General features: G+C 32.0%; 1 protein-coding gene across 1 annotated transcript in view; it reads left to right on the top strand.

Annotated features, from left to right (window-relative positions):
- Positions 1-15193: 15193 nt before the first annotated feature.
- The window catches only part of LOC139866522 (thioredoxin F-type, chloroplastic-like), a 51862-nt gene continuing 45050 nt past the window's right edge, over positions 15194-22005 (top strand). Inside the window, exon 1 of the mRNA XM_071854775.1 lies at positions 15194-15709. Within this exon, the coding sequence (XP_071710876.1) occupies positions 15222-15709 (488 nt within the window). The 5' untranslated portion in view covers positions 15194-15221. The remainder of the gene's footprint in view (positions 15710-22005) is intronic.

The following is a 22005-nucleotide window of genomic DNA, read 5'->3' as shown; positions in this document are numbered from 1 at the left end:
TGAGGTTGGGCCGAAAATTCGTTTTCTGTTGGGCCAAAACCCAATTTGATTAAGGTATTATTATTACTTGATATTATTATTATTATTAGTATTATTATTCATTGTTATTACTATCATTACTCTAATTAGTATTATTATCCTAGTTATTATTAATAATATAACTATTAATAGAATAAGTATTTTTATTATTATTATGATTAAGATTATTATTATTATTAATATATTATCATTAATATTGTTATTATTATTATTGTTATCCTTATCAATATCATTAGAAGTATTATTGTCAAAATTTTAGAATTATCATTTAACATTAATATTGGTATTATCATTAATATGACTATTAAAACTTCTGATAAAATCATCCTTATTATAAATCGCCAATTTTATTAAAAGTATTATTTTTATGAAAACTGACATTTTCATCATATCATTATTATCATTACTTTTATTATTACTAACATTACTTTTATTATTATTATCAAAACTATTCTTTTTAAACAAATAAATATTCTATGCATAAAATGTACTTCTTACATATATTATAATTATATTAATATTTACATAACTACGTATATAAAACCTATTAATATTAATTATATAAATACTTACATATAACAAACTATTGATTGTTAATATAACACTAAACAATTATATATATAAATATGGATATATTAATATAACTATATAAGTATTAATCATTATGAATATATATACACAAATTAAACATTCGCAATATATAAATTAAAGATATAATAAATTTATATATATATTATTCGACTACAATTATGTATATTAATAAATATACAAATGATATAGGTTCGTGAATCCAAGACCAACCCTGCATTGTTCATTATCGTCATATGTATTTTTACTACAAAATACAGTATTGTGAGTTTCATTTGCTCCCTTTTTAAATGCTTTTGCAATATATATTTTTGGGACTAAGAATACATGCGCTGCTTTTATAAATGTTTTACAAAATAGACACAAGTAATCGAAACTACATTCTATGGTTGGATTATCGAAATCGAATATGCCCCTTTTAGCTTGGTAGCCTAAGAATTAGGGAAATGGCCCCTAATTGACGCGAATCCTAAAGATAGATCTATGGACCTTGACACGTCCCATTCGGGTTACGAATGCTTTAGTTGATTATCATGTCTGATGAGAGTCCCGGAGTGATGGGGATATTCTATATGCATCCTGTTAGTTCGGTTATCAAGCGTTCACTATATGAATGATTTTTATCTCTATGCAGTTTGCGAAATGCCTGATATGAGATGATGTTTATGGAAAAATGAAAATCTTGTGGTCTATTAAAATAATGAAAATGATTGTTATGATAAACTAATGAACTCACCAACCTTTTGGTTGACACTTGAAAGCATGTTTATTCTCAGGTATGAAAGAAATCTTCCGCTGTGCATTTGCTCATTTTAAAGATATTACTCGGAGTCATTCATGGCATATTTCAAAAGACGTTGCATTCGAGTCGTCAAGTTCATCAAGATTATTATTAAGTCAATTATAGTTGAATATATTATGAAATGGTATGCATGCCTGTCAACTTTCGATGTAATGAAAGTTTGTCTTTTAAAACGAATGCAATGTTTGTAAAATGTATCATATAGAGGTCAAATACCTCTCGATGTAACCAACTATTGTGAATCGTTTGTAATCGATATGGACTTCGTCCGGATGAATTAGGACGGGTCGCTTTAGTTGGTATCAGAGCGGTGGTCTTAGCGAACCAAGTCTTGTATTAGTGTGTCTAACTGATAGTTATTTAGATGCATTAGTGAGTCTGGACTTCGACCGTGTCTGCATATCAAAAGTTTTGCTTATCATTTCATATCGAAAATTACCTGCTTATCATTATTAGGGAATCACCTGCTTATCATTCTTAATCTAGACATATCTTACTGCCTGGATTGCATGAATAGTGTACAGACAAAAATTCATATCTTAGCGTATCTATTACTGTAGACTTTGCCTGACAGCTTCCGTAGATTCCTCAGTAACTTATGGGATTTTAGTATAATATATGCATATGTAAATTATGTATTGCAGGGTACTAATCCACATCCTATAATCTATTTCTTATCAAAAATCCTTCATCTGATCGTACGAGATGAATCCCTCAACCAGTTCGAATTCCTCGGATTCCGACAGCTATTCCGATATGGAGTTTCACCTAAGCTCCGAAAGCAATGTCACCAAAATGAATCAATCAATCATCCATCCCTAATTCATCTGATGAGTCCGTAGTCGACTTAATCAATGGAGACGAGAAGAAGGTGATCCTTTCCACCAACTGAATTCACCTCTTGGCGAATAACCTGAAGCACATACCGGCGAAGCTATCCAAAACACCATTTTCGCCAGAATAGCTCGAAACGATTACGTAATATCTACAGTTCTAGATCTTATTCATCCGCTCTTCCGAACCGACAATCATCCCGGAATAATGAAAGAAGTCAACGAGCTTCACGCTCGAGTAATCAATTTGGAAAATATGGTGCAAAACTTACCAGCTTCAACAACAGCACCGGCAACACCAGTACCACCAACAACAGCATCCGCAGCACAATCCTCAACACTACACGCCTTAAATTCACAGTCTGTACCTCTTGCATAATCATCATACTACATGATGTCCTGCCTCGATTATCTTCGTTCTACATTAATTTTCTACATCATTTATCTTTGTTCGACATGGTAATTATGTAATCTCTAATGTCTTAGAGATTATATATTCTTATTCTAACGGTAAATCAAATGAGTTTAATATCATATTAACTCATTAAATTCATGATTACATCTGAAGAAAATATATATGTATATATGTTTTCATAAAGATTGTAATTAAAAATTCTTTCGTACAAACTGTTAATGGTGAAAATATTTTAACGGGTAGGTAATACCCGAAAAATATTTAGATTTCACATTAACAAGTTACACTGTACATTCTTCAAATCTGAATCAACAATCATTTACTATTCTATTTACATCCATAGATATACGTATCTGTTCACCGCAGAATAACCATTTTCATTCAATTTTACATTCGGATTTTGACCTATCAGAATCCAACAAGTGGCATAATGAAGAAAACAATTGATAAAATAAAATTTGTTAGAAACAGACAAATTAATTATGAAGAATTTTGTTAAGAATCCACGCTAACAAAATCCTAGCTAACTGTTAATTCCTTATTATATTTTATTATCGCAATTTATTTATCGCAGTTTATTTATCGCAATTTATATTCTCGCAATTTTATTTATCGTCATTTAATTTCTGTTATTTATTTTTACGCACTTTGAATATCGGGACACGTATACAAGGTTTTGACATATCATATCGACGCATATATATATATTATTTGGAATAACCATAGACACTCTATATGCAGTAATGATCGAGTTCTCTATACAGGGTTGAGGTTGATTCTATAATAATATATATACTTTGAGTTGTGATCGAGTCTGAGACATGTACACGGGTCACGATACGTATTAATTAATTCGAATATTATATATTAAACTATATATGAATTATTGGACTGTCAACTGTGGACTATCGACTGTGGACTAACAACATTGGACAATTAAAATGAATTAAAATATTGATTATAGTATATGAAACTAAACAATTCTTCAAGTTTGCCACTTGATTTCATCCTAAACCTCATTTGTATCTTGACGATTACAATTTGCGTTCAAACCTTTCATGATTCTTGAAAACACCTCAATCGAGAGGATGAACCAACCGCACTTCATCTACGGAAGAAAAGATTTATGCATATAGTTATGCACCTGAAAAACTCTCAGAACTTGAGTAAACATTTAACATGTATATGTGCTAGCTCCTTTGGCATTGTTATTTCTGAAAATAGCAATGGCAATTCCTTTCTAAATTAGTTAATTTTGTCACAGCTCCAGCAAATCAACTTCGACTTTCATTCGGATTAGCTTTATTATAACCTTGATATATAAATTCGCTTTTCGTCATCGTTATCGGGGAACCGTTTATATCCCACCACATTAGTAGCAAACTTACCAGCAACTTCATTTCTTATTGGCTTAAGTCATTCTGAAAAATCATTACATTCATTGAAACCCTATCATATACTCATCAGCATCTTGTAACGAGAACTGTCATACCAATTACCGGAAATCAGTAATCAGTACTTTGAAAACTCACAGCAAATCTACATAAACAGTTATATGTATAACATTTATCTCTTAGAATTATGATCTTTCATTCTGAAATTCTGAAAAGCACTCAGTCTACAAATCAATACTCTGAATGTTGAAAAAGCTGAATGAAGCAGCAAAAACTGTAGACAACCGTAAACGACCTTAATCGTCGGAAGATTTATGATAAAGAATAGTATGTTGGAAAAGCTCAGAAAAGTTGGAACTGGAAAACAGATTGAGCTAACCACGAAGGAGACCAAGGACATATACAAGGACCATACCCTATATTCAGAGAATCCAGGTAATTCTGGATCCGTTGAAATCTTTAGAGAATATCTTGCTCCGAAGTCATGTTAAAGTCTTGCGGAAAATTTTTCTTCATCAACCTTCGAACTTAAAAATTCTAAAATATCATCATAAATATCTTCGATATTTCTGAGGATATTTTCATAAATAATCTTGTCCGAAATTATTTATCTCTTCCTGCTATCTATATTACATCATAAAGGAAACCATTTTAGTTTCTAAATTTCTTTAAAATTCGAATTTAAAGTGTGAATGTTTTTGAAGTAGTGTTGGGAACTGATGCATGAGTTAGTATAATATAATGACACTTGATCAACGTGATTATATTACAGTAAGTCATGCTGAGTTTCTAAATGGAACGTGATGATTCACAGATTTTAACATCATCATGTGCCATGTTACACGACTCTTACATTCTATCTAATCTATAAACATATCAAGTACATATTTTCTTGATAGTTCTATCTTTTCTCTTGAATTCGGGTAATTTAATCAATCAAGATCGTGATATTACAATCTCTCTCTTTGAATATTAGTCATGTTCATTCGAAACTTCATACCTACGAATTCTGGACCAATACTTGATGTACTTAATGGATAGAAGAGAAAACAGGGCATAAAACTACGAAATGTAAATGGGGGTATAAATCGCAGCAAATATGAGAGAGCATTAACTGTGGATGGCAATGATTATAGGAGACAGAAGCAGGGGCATCGAAATATAAGAGAAAATATAAAGCCCAATAACAACACGGAAATTACAAACCGTGGATATTAATACGAATAGCAGTAAAAAGACACGGTAGAATTAAAAATAGTATCACCCCAAGGTAATAATAGAAGTAAATAGATTCTTCTGGTGGAAGATTGAAAAGAAGGATGACAGAAATGATAACTAGGAAAATATCAAGGATTAGAACTGGATTAATTTTCACAATCTTTTGAATGTATGAACTAAGAAGGAAAGTATAAGAATGGTAGGAATATTAGAACGGAAGAGTTTAATTTATAATGGAAATATCAGACAGAGTAATCGAGGCAGATCAAATCTTAATTTCCTTACTCGCCGAAGAATCAAATCTCTCAGATTTCGAAGATTTTCTTTAAATCCCTTGAATTCCGGAATTCAACCCTGACTACGTCAAAAGTTAAGATGCACCTTATTTTCTAAATTCAACCCTGTTTACGTCAAAAGCTAAGGAAAATCTTATTTTTCTTCAATTCACTCTTTTGCAATAGCTTCATTCGTATCCTTAGAATAATCGAATTATTTTATCATTATTATTCAATGATGATAAACCTCTAATTATCAACTCATATTGGTCATGAAAACATTTTTATTGTTAGCAATGACCACCTCACTCAAATTTCGGGACGAAATTTCTTTAACGGGTAGGTACTGTGACGACCCAAAAATTTCCGACCAAATTTAAACTTAAACTTATATGATCTCGACACGATAAGCATAGTCTGTAATGTTGAGTCTCAAAATTTTCGAACTGTTTTCATGTATTCAATTGATTTTCGACTATTCTCGACGATTCGCGAACAACTATGTACATAGATATGTATATATAAATAATTATATATATAAATAATTATATATATCGATTTAAAGAATACTAATAAACAATTCTATGATTTAGTTATTATGAAAATTAAAATTTATATATAATTAAAACTATTATTAAAAACATATATATATAAAAATATAATGTATTTTGAATTTAATTACTAGATGATATTAACACGCTGATCATTCGACCATTATTTAAATAAGTTAATTCGAATTTAAGAAAATATAAAAATTAACGTTAGTCCATAATAAAGTTATGTAAAATTTAGACTTATTAAAAATATTCTTATTTTTTTTAGTTTGAAATTTATTACTCCATACATTATAAGGGGTACATATATTTTACTTCGAACGTATATAGCATTTTACAATTAAAATTAGTTTCATTTAATGTGTATAAAACCATGATTATCTTAAGTTAAGCTTTATAGAAATTATTATTTAGTACTTGTATCCGGTTCTTGTTAGAATTTACTAACGATTGAATTCTCTATTGTAAGAAATGTCACTTAGCCATCCTTGTGACTGTGTAGACGTGACATGTGAATGAAATGAGGTTCACTATCTTTAGTTGAGTTTTAGTAAAAGGGATAGTTAATGTAATTTATAATTAACAACAAAATTATGAAAGTAAATAGTTCAAGTACTATCATGGACTAAAGTGATTCGGTATTAAGCAAAACCTTGGATCCCTTATTTTCTAATTTACGTCAATCATGATAAACATCGCATTCTTGTGAACCTTTCACTTTCTCTAAATTTTGGGTGTAGATATAAAAAAAATAAAAATAAAATAAAATAAAAAAATAAAAAAGAAAACAAAGCAAACACATCCGTTGTCTTTTCTTGTTTGTTGGATTACTAGTTGTCCAAAGAAATTGTGGGATTCACACTGCCACAAAATAACAAACACAACTTGTCTTCTTTTTCACTTTTGGAATCGCCTACACCACACAAATTGTAATCAGTGAACTGAATTTGTATTCATTAGTATGCATTATTGTTTTGCTTTATCATAATATAAATTATATATATATGCACATAAGAGGTGCATAGCTCTAGCTCGAATTATCACCAACTCCACCATTTACAAGCTGCAGTGAAGCTTACTGTTTCTTCTTCTCTTGGTCAACTCACAACCATCACAACTCTATACCATAATCTCCCACTCTTGACCGATAACCATGACCACCCCAAACCCCCTGCCATCACCTCCAACACACCACATAATCACCACTCATTCTTATGAAACTCCTGCTGCAGTTTATACTTGTTGTTTTGAATCAAACAAACCAATCATCTATTCTCTATATATACGATACATGTTTAAATATACATGGCAACCACCACAACCCCACTGTGAGTAACTATTTTTTTTTCTGTTTATTTCTGCTACGAACAAATTGCTGCAGACTGCTGCTGCAGTTGTGTTATGTTCAACTAGCACCCAAGAACTAAACCAACTACTTCTATTCCTACCGTTCGATACCTAAAGCCATCATATACTTGCAGCTGCCACTATTTTGTATCAGGTTCTTGTTCGATTACCAAATTATATGACCTGCAGCTCCTGTAATTATATAGCTATTTCTAAATCACCCTGAACACCCCTATCGATACCCACTTAGCCTATCACATATTACTGCCTCCTAATTTCTATTCAATCAAAGAACATATGCCATTGTTTGTTCTATGTTATTCGCTATTGCTGCAATTAATAACTGAAACCACCAGCAATTCATTAACTATAATTGATTATCACTAAACCCTTCAAGAACACCATTTATTACAGCTCGTTTACAATCCAATTAAAAATACAGTATATATATATAAATGGATGAAGAAATTAAGAAAATATCAATGAACCAATAACTCATTTGATCAATTGATGAACCGATTACCTGATCAATCGATGAAGGATGATAAGATGATGATCCTGATATGATGAAGATTAATATTGATGAACTGTTATTTGTGTTGATTGATGCTCGAACGATGATAATGATAAATCGTTGATCTGTTATACCTCGATGATTGTTGCTTAATCGATTGATCAATTGAAGAACCGAAGGTCCCATGAACTGTGATTTATTCTGCGTTTTTGCTTCTGCTTTTCTCGATCTGTTTTGGCGTTTATCAGTTTTGGGGAAGAACATCGCGTTATATATTTTTTTTTTTACTAAACAGATCAGTTAACTAAATGATTGTGGGCTGCTGTTTTGGGCCATTTATGATTGTTGCAGAGGTGGGATTTGAGGTTGGGCCGAAAATTCGTTTTCTGTTGGGCCAAAACCCAATTTGATTAAGGTATTATTATTACTTGATATTATTATTATTATTAGTATTATTATTCAATGTTATTACTATCATTACTCTAATTAGTATTATTATCCTAGTTATTATTAATAATATAACTATTAATAGAATAATTATTTTTATTATTATTATGATTAAGATTATTGTTATTATTAATATATTATCATTAATATTGTTATTATTATTATTGTTATCCTTATCAATATCATTAAAAGTATTATTGTTAAAATTTTAGAATTATCATTTAACATTAATATTGGTATTATCATTAATATGACTATTACAACTTCTGATAAAATCATCCTTATTATAAATCGCCAATTTTATTAAAAGTATTATTTTTATGAAAACTGACATTTTCATCAAATCATTATTATCATTACTTTTATTATTACTAACATTACTTTTATTATTATTATCAAAACTATTCTTTTTAAACAAATAAATATTCTATGCATAAAATGTACTTCTTACATATATTATAATTATATTAATATTTACATAACTACATATAGAAAACCTATTAATATTAATTATATAAATACTTACATATAACAAACTATTGATTGTTAATATAACACTAAACAATTATATATATAAATATGGATATATTAATATAACTATATAAGTATTAATCATTATGAATATATATACACAAATTAAACATTCGTAATATATAAATTAAAGATATAATAAATTTATATATATATTGTTCGACTACAATTACGTATATTAATAAATATACAAATGATATAGGTTCGTGAATCCAAGACCAACCCTGCATTGTTCAGTAACGTCATATGTATTTTTACTACAAAATACAGTATTGTGAGTTTCATTTGCTCACTTTTTAAATGCTTTTGCAGTATATATTTTTGGGACTGAGAATACATGCGCTGCTTTTATAAATGTTTTACGAAATAGAAACAAGTAATCGAAACTACATTCTATGGTTGGATTATCGAAATCGAATATGCCCCTTTTAGCTTGGTAGCCTAAGAATTAGGAAAATGACCCCTAATTGACGCGAATCCTAAAGATAGATCTATGGACCTTGACACGTCCCATTCGGGTTACGAATGCTTTAGTACTTCGATTATCATGTCCGATGAGAGTCCCGGAGTGATGGGGATATTATATATGCATCCTGTTAGTTCGGTTATCAAGCATTCACCATATGAATGATTTTTATCTCTATGCAGTTTGCGAAATGCCTGATATGAGATGATGTTTATGGAAAAATGAAAATCTTGTGGTATATTAAATTAATGAAAATGATTGTTATGATAAACTAATGAATTCACCAACCTTTTGGTTGACACTTGAAAGCATGTTTATTCTCAGGTATGAAAGAAATCTTCCGCTGTGCATTTGCTCATTTTAAAGATATTACTCGGAGTCATTCATGGCATATTTCAAAAGACGTTGCATTCGAGTCGTCAAGTTCATCAAGATTATTATTAAGTCAATTATAGTTGGATATATTATGAAATGGTATGCATGCCTGTCAACTTTCGATGTAATGAAAGTTTGTCTTTTAAAACGAATGCAATGTTTGTAAAATGTATCATATAGAGGTCAAATACCTCGCGATGTAACCAACTATTGTGAATCGTTTGTAATCGATATGGACTTCGTCCGGATGGATAAGGACGGGTCGCTTCACCTCTAGTCCTACCCGCCCCTAAATTAGGAGAACATGACCTCAAATGACCATAAGTATGCGTAGGATCTATATTACTTTATACACTAAAAAGATGACCTAGTACAAACTAAAAATATGAATAAGTTAAATTCGTATACTGTAAATTGTAATTTATAATATTTAGAACTAAAAATGGATATATAAATGTATGTTATAATATTACTATATAAATTACAATTACAACTAGACAGACAGTGGTATATAAATATATGAATAATGAATAATATGTATGGGTATATTATAGACAAGTATAAATAACCAAGCAGGAGATCAACTAGCAGCTAACAAGAAGATAAATAGAGAGAGGTAATCATCACCGGCCGGAAAGGTTGATTTCCGATAACAGGCAGCGGCGACGGCAGTTGGCGGAGGTGTTGCGGCAAAGCACAAAGGGTGGTACTTTCCTAAGCGGAAAAACATTCTAGAGCCTGTTATGAAAGCTGTGATTGCTCACTCGCCGGGATTATGCCGGAAAACCTTGAAAATCGACCGGAAAAACCCACCTCTGACGGTTGTTCTTGGCGGCGCGTGGGATCTCCGACGCCGGCGGGACTGGTCTCGTTCGGATCGGTAGGAAAAATCAAGTAAAAAGGTAGTGGTGGTGACTACTTATAATCACCAGAATTGATGAATTGTTACGGGCAAGATAATGACACTTTTTTGGTAGCTTGTGAACGTTGGGAGGAAAGAGGGAATTGAATAGCAGGGAACACTAAACTTAATGTTATCACTTAAAAAGTAAGGGGTAGAGAAAGAAAATAACATACGGAGAAATGAAGTAAAAGGAATAGTAAGGAAAAATAAATGGAGAAAAAGAAGATACGTAGTAGAAATTAATTTATTAAAATGGTGATTTCGAATGAAGCATGCTATTAGAAATGCTAGAAAGACGACAAAATTACACGGGGGGTCCCTGTGGTATGTTCAAAACTACAACTGGAGTCCAAAAGAAATTTTTTGACGGGAGGTCACTATGGTATGCATTTGTTTCACCGGGAGTCCAAGTCACTAATAGACGTCAGATCTATCAGTTAAATCTCATCATGTGCAGTGCGTGTGAGGGTAAAATGGTCAGTTTATTTTTTAAAATTCTTTTTAAATTTTCTTTTCCCTTCCCTTTCTATGTTACTCATACCTGCTTCACCCTCTATCTTTTTCCTCAACACAACAAATTAATTCAAAGTCACAGATTCAAAACCAAATACATAACACATTCCAACATAATCATAACAATGACAACGATAGATTTATATCTATGAAAGCTTGGATTTAACTTCAAAACCTAATAGGAACACACTATAGAATTGTTTATAGATCTGAGTATTTAAAAAATTTCCACTTGATCTCAAGCAAATTAAATACTTCATTTCTTTGGAACGAACTTGTCGGAATTAATGGAACTCGTTGGGATAACTGTAACAGTGAACGAAATTCTGTAAAAATTCACCGCAACAACTGTAACAATGAAATGAAATTCAGTAAGTGCTCGCCAGAACAACTACAACAAATTGCCGGAACAATTGTAACAAAAGAAAACTTTACGTCTCATCTTTCGATTTCGCCGTAGGAATTACTGGAACTCGCCATTGTGTTTTACAAATTGGTTTTACATAATGAGTTTTATAAATTGTGGATTTTTACGAATCATGGGTTTAGGACCAGTGGGTTTGCTTCTATTAGTTTCTCAAGCTTACCCACTGAAATTGGCATTACAAATTGTGCAACAAATTTACAAATCTATGAATAAAATAGTATGTAAAATTTAGGTTTTAAAATTAGGGAAGAAGATGAAATTGGGAATGAGATAGGATTAATTGAAGATGGATGGTAGATGGATGTTGGTGGGTGTGTTCTATTTATTTTTTACATTTTAGGATTTGTGAAATTAAAAGGTTGAAGATGAAGATGTAATAAAATGGTAGGTAGATGTACAAATTAAGTACGTATTAAAGGAGAATGGAAAGAGATCAAATGACCATTGTACCCTCATGTGAAATTCATGTGCAATGACTTAACGGTAAGATAGAAGTTAGTAAATTGGACTTCCCATGAAACAAATGCATACCACAGTGACTCCTCAAGTTAAAAAAATTCTTTTGGACTTCGGCTATAATTTTGAACATACCACAGGGACCCTTCATGCAATTTTGTCTATAAAGACCAATGAGATTAAAGCTTCTCGTGTATATTTTTATCATGTTGATGTAGCTCATCAAAATAATCAATACTCCGTAATAAATAAATAAAGCTAATAAAATTATTTTTGACAGTTTTAAATTCATTTTACAACTTCACTATATAAACATATCTATGGTATCATCGTTTTCATTATAGCTTACTGTCACGGACTTATCTTGATAAGCTCACCGTGCGACACTTAGTCTCTACTAAGTCAGCCTAGCTCGGACCTTTCAATGATTCAAGTGACTAAAAGAGAACAAAATAGAGAACAAGTGGGAACTCAAAGAAAATTCTTATATTGATTATGAAAGCTTTACAAGAGAGAATACTTGAGTTTTGAGGTGTGGTGTGCCAAATGAGGCCACCCCTATTTATACTACTCTTACATCAAAATGGATGGCTAAGATGAAACTAAATCAATGGCTATGATCTAAGTACTAGAAGTTTCAAGTATATACATGTGTCTAGATATTTCTATGGACATTCCATATCATTCAATGGAAGAAGCAATGTAAAAGATCTAGAGAGCTTCCATAAGTTTCTTGGGCCTTCCTTGATTTGGGTATATTGGGCCACAATCTTAGTGGATTGGGCCATAAGATAAATGGGTTGTGACATTACACTACAAAATTTCAGTCGATTACCCACTAATCAAATTCGTGCGTAAACGTCCTAAATTCGTAGGCACTGTGACTTTATACCCACAAGTGAGTATTTGTGGGTAAAAATCGTGGGTACTCAGCATTTATCTTGTAGGGAATTAATACTTCAACAACATAAATAAGCTCAAAGCTCGCCAAATTAGTATTATAAAGTCCTTTATACTTGTGAGTAAATAGTGAATATAAATAAAATGTAAGCGTATACTTGTGTGTAAGTTGAAATGGCCATATGAATTGACGGTTAGAGTTTTACCCATAATGGAGTAGTAAATATACATATGACCCACCTAGGACATGTCAACTAGTACACCATTTTAGCCAATACACATTTTACTTATATCCATACATACAAGATTTCACAAATTTACTCGCCTATCATAAAATAGGTGATATTGTGCTAATCTTTGCGGACGATATTGTACTGGTATCTGAATCCAAAGAGGAGCTAAATAAAAGATGGGGCAATGGAGGGAGACCTTAGAACAAAATAGTCTATGAATTACAGATGACAGACAAAATATCTTAGGTGTGATTTTCAAAAGAGTGGAGATGGCCACTTTGATGGAGTGAATGTATCCATTGAGGACAAGATCTTACACCCTCAAAATTCCTTTGGATACCTAGACTCGACACTACACAAATCAATGAGGATAGATGAGGACGTGACGTATTGTATTAAAGTTGGTTGGCTAAAGAGACTTATTATAGGATATCGAAGGATTGTCTACATTTTAACTTCTCAATACCCCACTTTTGTGGGATTGAGTTTTGTTGTTATTGTATACTCAGTATCTTTATGTTTTTAGTTTTTTTAGCCGGAGGTCGTTTGGGAAGCAGTCTCTTTACTCTCGAGTATAATGAAAGAAGATTTTTTTTCTTACTCGTGAATGGAGACTCGTGCTCTACTTAGGATGGAAAAAATGATTTCCCTCTGTTTCTCAGATAGAGAAACTACTGTCTACATCTTACCTCTCACATATCTTACACGTATAAAATTGAGTATTATTATTGTCATAAAATAGATACCCCGCTAATTTTTCTCACCCATTAACAAACCTACATAAGAAAACAATGCAAAAGTTACTCTATTACTCGGTATTAATTAATTAAATTTTTATTTATAGTCTCAAGTACTTCCTTCGTCTCATATTAATAGTCTACAAATAGAAAATACATAATTTAAGAAATTTTATCATTATATTATACTTTTTTTACTTTATAGTTGTACCTCATACTTTTTACTTACTCCGTATAATTTAGTCTTACTTTACACAGTTTTCATACAAAACGAACGTTTTTAAAGAGAAAACGTCTCTTTAAAAACAAAAGAGGAGGACAAATGGAGATGGTCTTTGGACACAGAAGGTTTCTACAAAACAAAAACGATGTCGAATTTGATAGACATAAAAAGATCATCATCATCTCATTCAAATTCGGGTGAAACTCTACGTAACAAGGCAATCCCATTAAAAGTAGAAATCTTCGTTTGGAGGGCAAGGCAAAAAAGGATCCCGGTAAGGATTGAATTAGAAAAAAGAGGAATCGATTTAGACTCAACTTTGTGCCCCTTATGCTTGATCGAAACGGAGACTGCATAGCACATTCTATCGCAATGTCCTAAAGTCTTGGAAATTTGGAATCAAGTGCTAAGCTGGTGGAATCTGCCATGCATTCCATCTCTTACAATCAACCAAATTTTCGACGCAGACTCCTTAATTCCTGCTCCAACGTCGAACGGAAAGATTATTTGACAAAGTTTAAAGTGGGTAACCTGTTATATGTTATGGAAAGCGAGGAATGAAGTGGTGTTCAAAAATCATATTTGGATGCCTCAAAAGATTTTAACAAACATTCAATCGGTAAGTTTCGGCTGGATTTCCAAACGCTTAAAGAAATCATCGTTGGAATGGCACCAGTGGCTGATAAATCCGGGCTTCTTCGTCTCTGCGTCAAACATTAGGACCGGTATAGGCTAATGACTCCTTTGTAACTCTTATAGATGTTCTCTTAAATACCCTTTTTGTATAGTCTTTGCTTTTGCTTAGCTGCAAATTTTCGGGCTGTAATCGAGATAATGGTAATCGTTTGGTTGGTTAATATATTGCTTGCTTTGCAAAAAAAAAAAAAAAAAAAAAAAAAAAAAAACGTCTCTAACCACAAAAATGCATGTATGTATCTTTTAGTTGAAGTTTGTTTTATAACGTTTTATTTTTTATATCAGTTTGCGGTTATTTAAAAAAGAAATCATTGGTACTGTGTTCTTAGGCTTCATGGTAACCACAAAACATCTTATCCCCGATAAACCCTCGTATATTCGCATCAAATCGATCACCATCAAGGGTAAAATCGTCTTTTATACAACATATCATACTACCGAGTTTCCTCCGTCACATATTTTCAGAACATCATTTCAAATTAACTCAACGATTGCTATTTTCCAATCGCTAACAATGGCGTTACAATTTCATCACATTTCCCGGCCAATTGCTCCGGCGTCGGAGACGTTTTCATTTCGTTCACTCTCTTCATGGCCGGCAAAACACACGACCGTCACCGGAGACGGTTGCCGGACAGTCAATTTTGCGAGTAGTAAATCTAGTAGAAAAATTAGTTCTACGATGGCGGTGAGATCGAGCTTGGAGACTTCCGGTCCGGCTGTGGTTGTCGGTGTGGTTACGGAAGTTGATAAGGATACGTTTTGGCCGATCGTTAATGCCGCCGGTGATAAGACTGTTGTTCTCGATATGTATACTCAATGGTAAGTTTATTTAGGTTAATTGATTATAATTCTGCATTTTCTGCTGTTTATATCATTGATACGTGTTTAGGGATATAGTTTGCCTAGGTCAAACCGGTATAAATTATTTGACTAGGTCAAACCTGTAGGGTGCAGCTGTAGATTGTTTGACTAGGTCAAACCTTTAGAGGTCAAACTTGCAGATTGTTAAATTTATGGTCAGGTACTTCTGGATATATACTTATGCTATATTTCTAATTGTATATTATATATATATATATATATATATATATATATATATATATATATATATATATATATATATATATATATATATATATATATATATTGGTAGGATCAAGAGGGAAGTAACCATTCGGGGGGAAGCGGGGGGAAGCAAAAACTTTTTTTTTTCTTCGTTTTTTTAAAAACTTTGTTCACGAACATTATAGATGAGATGAAAATATGAACATTTAGTAGAGACACTTTGTGATAAATGTTTTTATTTTGGCGGAAAAACGCTATAAGAAGTAATATATAACAATTATCGTGTTTTTCGAGCGTATTTTGAAATTTTAGCTATTGGGGTTTAGATATTAGGGTTTATAGGGTTTAGAAATTTAGGGTTTAGATTTAGGGTTTAGATTTAGGATTTAGATTGAGTTTTTAACACGAACGGTTTAGAGTTTAGGGTTTAGGGTTTGGTGTTTTGAGTTTATGGAATAAACCCAAAACACCAAACACCAAACCCTAAACCCTAAACCCTAAACCCTAAACTCTAAATTGGGCTAAATTTTACTTCACAAAACATGGAAAAAAAAACGTTCATATTCTTCACGAACAATATTATCTTGAATGTTATTTTTGTCGATCGTTTTTCCGCCTAAATAATAACATTCATCACGAAGTGTCTCTTCTAAATGTTCATATTTTCGTGTGATCTTGATGCCGGGAAAAAAAAATTCAAATAAAACGAAAAAAAAAAAATTTTGCTTCCCCCCGATTGGTTACTTCCCCATTGATCCTGCCCATATATATATATATATATATATATATATATATATATATATATATATATATATATATATATATATATATATATATATATATATATATATACACGTATATGTGTATACATGTATATTGTATGAACTCATTGTGTCGTATAATGCGTACTATAATTAAATTTCTTCTCTTGTTTTCTCTGTTCTTTATAGTTTGTTGTAGTCAGAATTGTTCACATATGGTATTTCTGTAAATTTATATGAATTATTGTTTTTTATTACTTAAATTTACATGCTAGATGCTGCGAGTTCTGACTGGCTCTATACTACAGTAGTAAACAAGATTGGAATACTTTAAGATCCAACAATCAATAAACAACATCAATACTTAATCATTTAGGTGTATTTTGGGGTCAACCATGTTTCATATAGAGTTATAGACAACTTGTGAGTTGTGATCACAAGATTTGCGCAGAAACATCGAGTGCCTAGCAATTCATGTACACTGCAAGGTATTCCGTAAATGAAAAATGAAATGTCCCGTTCATATTGACTATAAACGTTCCATATTAATGGATTTCGTCGCGAGGTTTTGACCTCTATATGAGATGTTTTTCAAAGACTGCATTCATTTTTAAAACATTCATAACCTTTATTTTATCGATAAAGGTTTAAAAAGCATTACGTAGATTATCAAATAATGATAATCTAAAATATACCGTTTACACACGACCATTACATAATAGTTTACAATAAAAATATATTACATCAAAATAAGTTTCTTGAATGCAGTTTTTACACAATATCATACAAGCATGGACTCCAAATCTTGTCCTTATTTTAGTATGCAACAGCGGAAGCTCTTAATAATCACCTAAGAATATACATGCTAAAAACGTCAACAAAAATGTTGGTGAGTTATAGGTTTAACCTATATATTATCAAATCATAATAATAGACCACAAGATTTCATTTTTCCATAAATATACATCTCATATCAGGCATTTCGCAAACTGCATAGAGATAAAAATTCATTCATATGTTGAACACCTGGTAACCGACGTTAACTTAATGCATAGAATATCCCCAAAACAGAACCTCTCGTCTGTATAATAATCTCGAAGTACTAAACCATCCATAACCTGAATGGGGGTTGTTAAGCCCAATAGATCTATCTTTAGGATTCGCGTCAATTAGAGGTCATTTCCCTAATTCTTAGGTTACCAGACTTGAAGGGCGATATTCGGTTTAATAATCCAACCATAGAATGTAGTTTCGCATACTTGTGTCTATTTTGTAAAACATTTATAAAACTGCATGTATTCTCATCCAAAAAATATTAGATTTTTAAAAATGGGACTATAACTCACTTTCACAGATTTTTCCTTCGTCGAAAAATAAGACTTGGCCACTGGTCGATTCACGAACCTATAACAATATGTACATATACATCAAAGTATGATCGAAATATATTCACAACAATTTTTATTACGTTTTAATGATTTAAGTTCATTAAGTCAGTTGTCCTCGTTAGTAACCTACAACTAGTTGTCCACAGTTAGATGTACAGAAATAAATTAATACATATTATCTTGAATCAATCCACGACCCAGTGTATACACATCTCAGGCTAGATCACAACTCAAAGTATATATATTTTTGGAATCAACCTCAATCCTGTATAGCTAACTCGAGCATTACCGCATATAGAGTGTCTATGGTTGTTCCAAATAATATATATACATGGGTCGATATGATATGTCAAAACATTGTATACGTGTCGATGGTATCCCAAGATTACATAATATATGTTAGAATACATGTATAATACAATATAAGTTAGCTAGGATATGATTAATATAGATTTGTTATAAAATTTTCGTAGCTACAACAAGTAAAATTTTCCAATCTTGTTTTACCCATAACTTCTTCGTTTTAAATCCGTTTTGAGTGATTCAAGTTGCTATGGTTTCATAATGAACTGTAATTTATGAAACTAAACAGAAAAAGTATAAGTTTATAGTCGGAAATACAGGTTACATGTCATTTACTAAAGAGGTAGTCATTTCCGTCGAAAGAACGACATCTTGATGACCATTTTGAAAAACATACTTTCACTTTGAGTTTAACCATGATTTTTGGATATAGTTTCATGTTCATAAGAAAAATCATTTTTCCAGAAGAACAACTTTTAAATCAAAGTTTATCATAGTTTTTAATTAACTAACCCAAAATAGCCCGCGGTGTTACTACAACGACGTATGTCCGGTTTTACGGTGTTCTTCGTGTTTCCAGGTTTTAAATTATTAAGTTAGCATATCATATAGATATAGAACATGTGTTTAGTTGATTTTAAAAGTCAAATTAGAAGGATTAACTTTGTTTGCGAACAAGTTTAGAATTAACTAAACTATGTTCTAGTGATTACAAGTTTAAATCTTCGAATAAGATAGGTTTATATGTATAAATCGAATGATGTTATGAACATCATTACTACCTCAAGTTTTGTGGATAAACCTACTGGAAATGAGAAAAATAGATCTAGCTTCAAAGGATCCTTGGATGGCTTGAAAGTTTTCGAAGCAGAATCATGACACGAAAACAAGTTCAAGTAAGATTATAACTCGAAATAAGATTGTTATAGTTATAGAAATTGAATCAAAGTTTGTATATGAGTATTACCTTGATTTAGAATGATATCTTACTGTAAACAACACGGATTTCTTGAGGTTGGATGATCACTTTACAAGATTGGAAGTAAGCTAGTAAACTTGGAAGTATTCTTGATTTTATGAAACTAGAACTTGTAGAATTTATGAAGAACACTTAGAACTTGAAGATAGAACTTGAGAGAGATCAATTAGATGAAGAAAATTGAAGAATGAAAGTGTTTGTAGGTGTTTTTGGTCGTTGGTATATGGATTAGTGTGATGCCCCGTACAAATCCATCGTGTACGAATCATCAACAACAGGATCATTACAAGGTTAAGTACTATATGTTGTAATTAAAGAAGTTGCATTCACGATAAAAAGGTGATGTCATAACCGACATCAAATGTTTTACATTTCAAAAGCATGCTTCACTAAGTAGAAGCAAATAAATAAGTGTACGTGACCCCAAAGGTCGTTACATAACATAGTTTCAAAAGTAAATAAGTTTGAATGCAAGATAAGTAGTCATGCGATAACAACTCTAAGCAGCGGGTTCTACAGCACGACTAGTACACTGCGGAAGCAACCTCAAGCACCTGAGAAATACATGCTTAAAAACGTCAACACAACGGTTGGTGAGCTATAGTTTAAGTATAACAGTATGTAAGGTAGGCCACGAGATTTCAGTGCTACAAAGAGCGTTTCAAAACAGTATGATAAAGTATATGTTAACCGTGGGCACTTGGTAACTAACTTAACGTTTATACCCCCTGAAAGTACACTTGGCAAGTGCGTATGTTTACGAAGTATTAAACACTCGTTAAATGCTAGCGCTACTAGCCCGAGTGGGGATGTCAAACCCTATGGATCCATATCTAAGATTCGCGTTCACGGTTCAAAAACCAATGATTAAACGTTACCGAGCTAAAGGGAATGTTTCTGCCGTTGTATAACCCACACATATATAAGTTTAAGTACTCGTGCCTAGTATGTAAAACATAAAATCCGCATGTATTCTCAGTTCCCAAAATAAGTTAAAGTAAAAAGGGAATGCTATAACTCACAATGATATGTAGCGGTAAAGTAGTAGTCGGGAAAGGTGTGCAAGTAAATGGTCCGAAGTCCTCAACCTAAGTCAAATAGTACTAAGTCAGTAAATCGTCTTAATAGGTTTAAAAGTATGTAATTAAGGTCTTAAGGGTCATCATCATTCATCATTAAACAAAAGGCGTAAGGTAGGTTTCGTTTATGAAAGTAGTTTAAAACAAAGTCTGAATTCAGTCAGTCACCACGGCCTCTACCCTTACTGAATTAAGGTGAGACCAGTGGCCATGGCTCCGTCTATGAGTCCCTTAAGTGTGGTAAAATTTACAGAAGCAAACTCGTCTTCGTTTGACCGTGGCGACGGTCTAAGTGCGAGTAGGTCAGAAATTTCTGCACAACGTTAAAGGACATAGTAACGATCGGAGGGCCATAAATCCTAAACCGTAACTCGGATTAAGACGAGTCCTATATGAAAAGTTATCTACTCGAAAAGTTCTATCTAAAAATCAAGGTTAGAACAGCCCAGGTCTACTGGTCTGTTCCAGAAGCATCAGGTCAGTAGGTTTTGGACAGAAGCAGTGAGTTTAAAAGGGTTCCGGTGGTCTTGGTGCTTGATGTTCATCATGGTTCTCATCCTTGATGCATATAGCTTCAAGTGTACAACTCATTGATGTATCTACATCATCTTAACCAAGTCTTGACCATCATAACCCATGTGCAAGTCTAAGACATGAAGCACAACTCACTTAAGAGTTGTATGAAGTTTGATGAACCAAAGTTGCATCAAGGTCTTAGATCTAACACATACATGGACTTTAAAGCTAATAACAAGTTACAAACTTGAAAGTAAACTAACTAATCAAGATCATAAGTAGTAGAACATAGTTCTTAGTTTGATCTTGAAGATCCAAGACTCAAAAGTCTAGATCCAAAGTTATATTTAAGGAAAACTTATTTGTGTGTTCTTGAACTTTCAAAGTTAACTTAATTTGTTCAAGAGATATGAGATCAAGACTAACTTGTAGTACTTGACCATATAAACTAACTACATGAAATTAAAGTGTATAAAATAAAGAAACAAGTTAATTAAACAAGTAATTAGTTCAAGGGTTGCTCATACTTTAAAGATTCAACCAAAGTTGATCTTTAAGTAAAGTAAACTTTAAGTTTACTTCCATGACTTACAAGTATGATTTCAACAACAATGAACTTATATCTTTTGAAACAATATATGTAGAACATAAACTAGTAAGTTTAGTTCTTGTGTTCTTGATGAATACAAGATATTATGAAGAATCAAGACTAGGAAGTTAGATTCTTGGAACTAAGGAAGATTAACTAACAATTTCATGAAACAAACTAACAATAACAAGTAATCAATATACAAGTAACAAAAGATTAAAAGAAACAAAGTATGATGATGATGATTTAGAGCACAAGGCCCACGGTTTTTGAAAGAAAAAGAGAAAGAAAGAAGTTGTTTCAAACACTTACAAGTATGAGAGAAAAAGAGAAGAAAGTTTGAGGGAATTTGCAAGTAAAGTGTGTGTGTTTTTGAGAGAGCATACAAGTGAGAGTAATGAAGAAAAAAATGAAGTCAAAACACCCCTTAGAGGG

This window comes from Rutidosis leptorrhynchoides, chromosome 9 (assembly GCF_046630445.1).
Source record: "Rutidosis leptorrhynchoides isolate AG116_Rl617_1_P2 chromosome 9, CSIRO_AGI_Rlap_v1, whole genome shotgun sequence".
NCBI classification, from domain to species: domain Eukaryota; kingdom Viridiplantae; phylum Streptophyta; class Magnoliopsida; order Asterales; family Asteraceae; genus Rutidosis; species Rutidosis leptorrhynchoides.
This window is presented reverse-complemented; position numbering and strand designations above follow the sequence as displayed.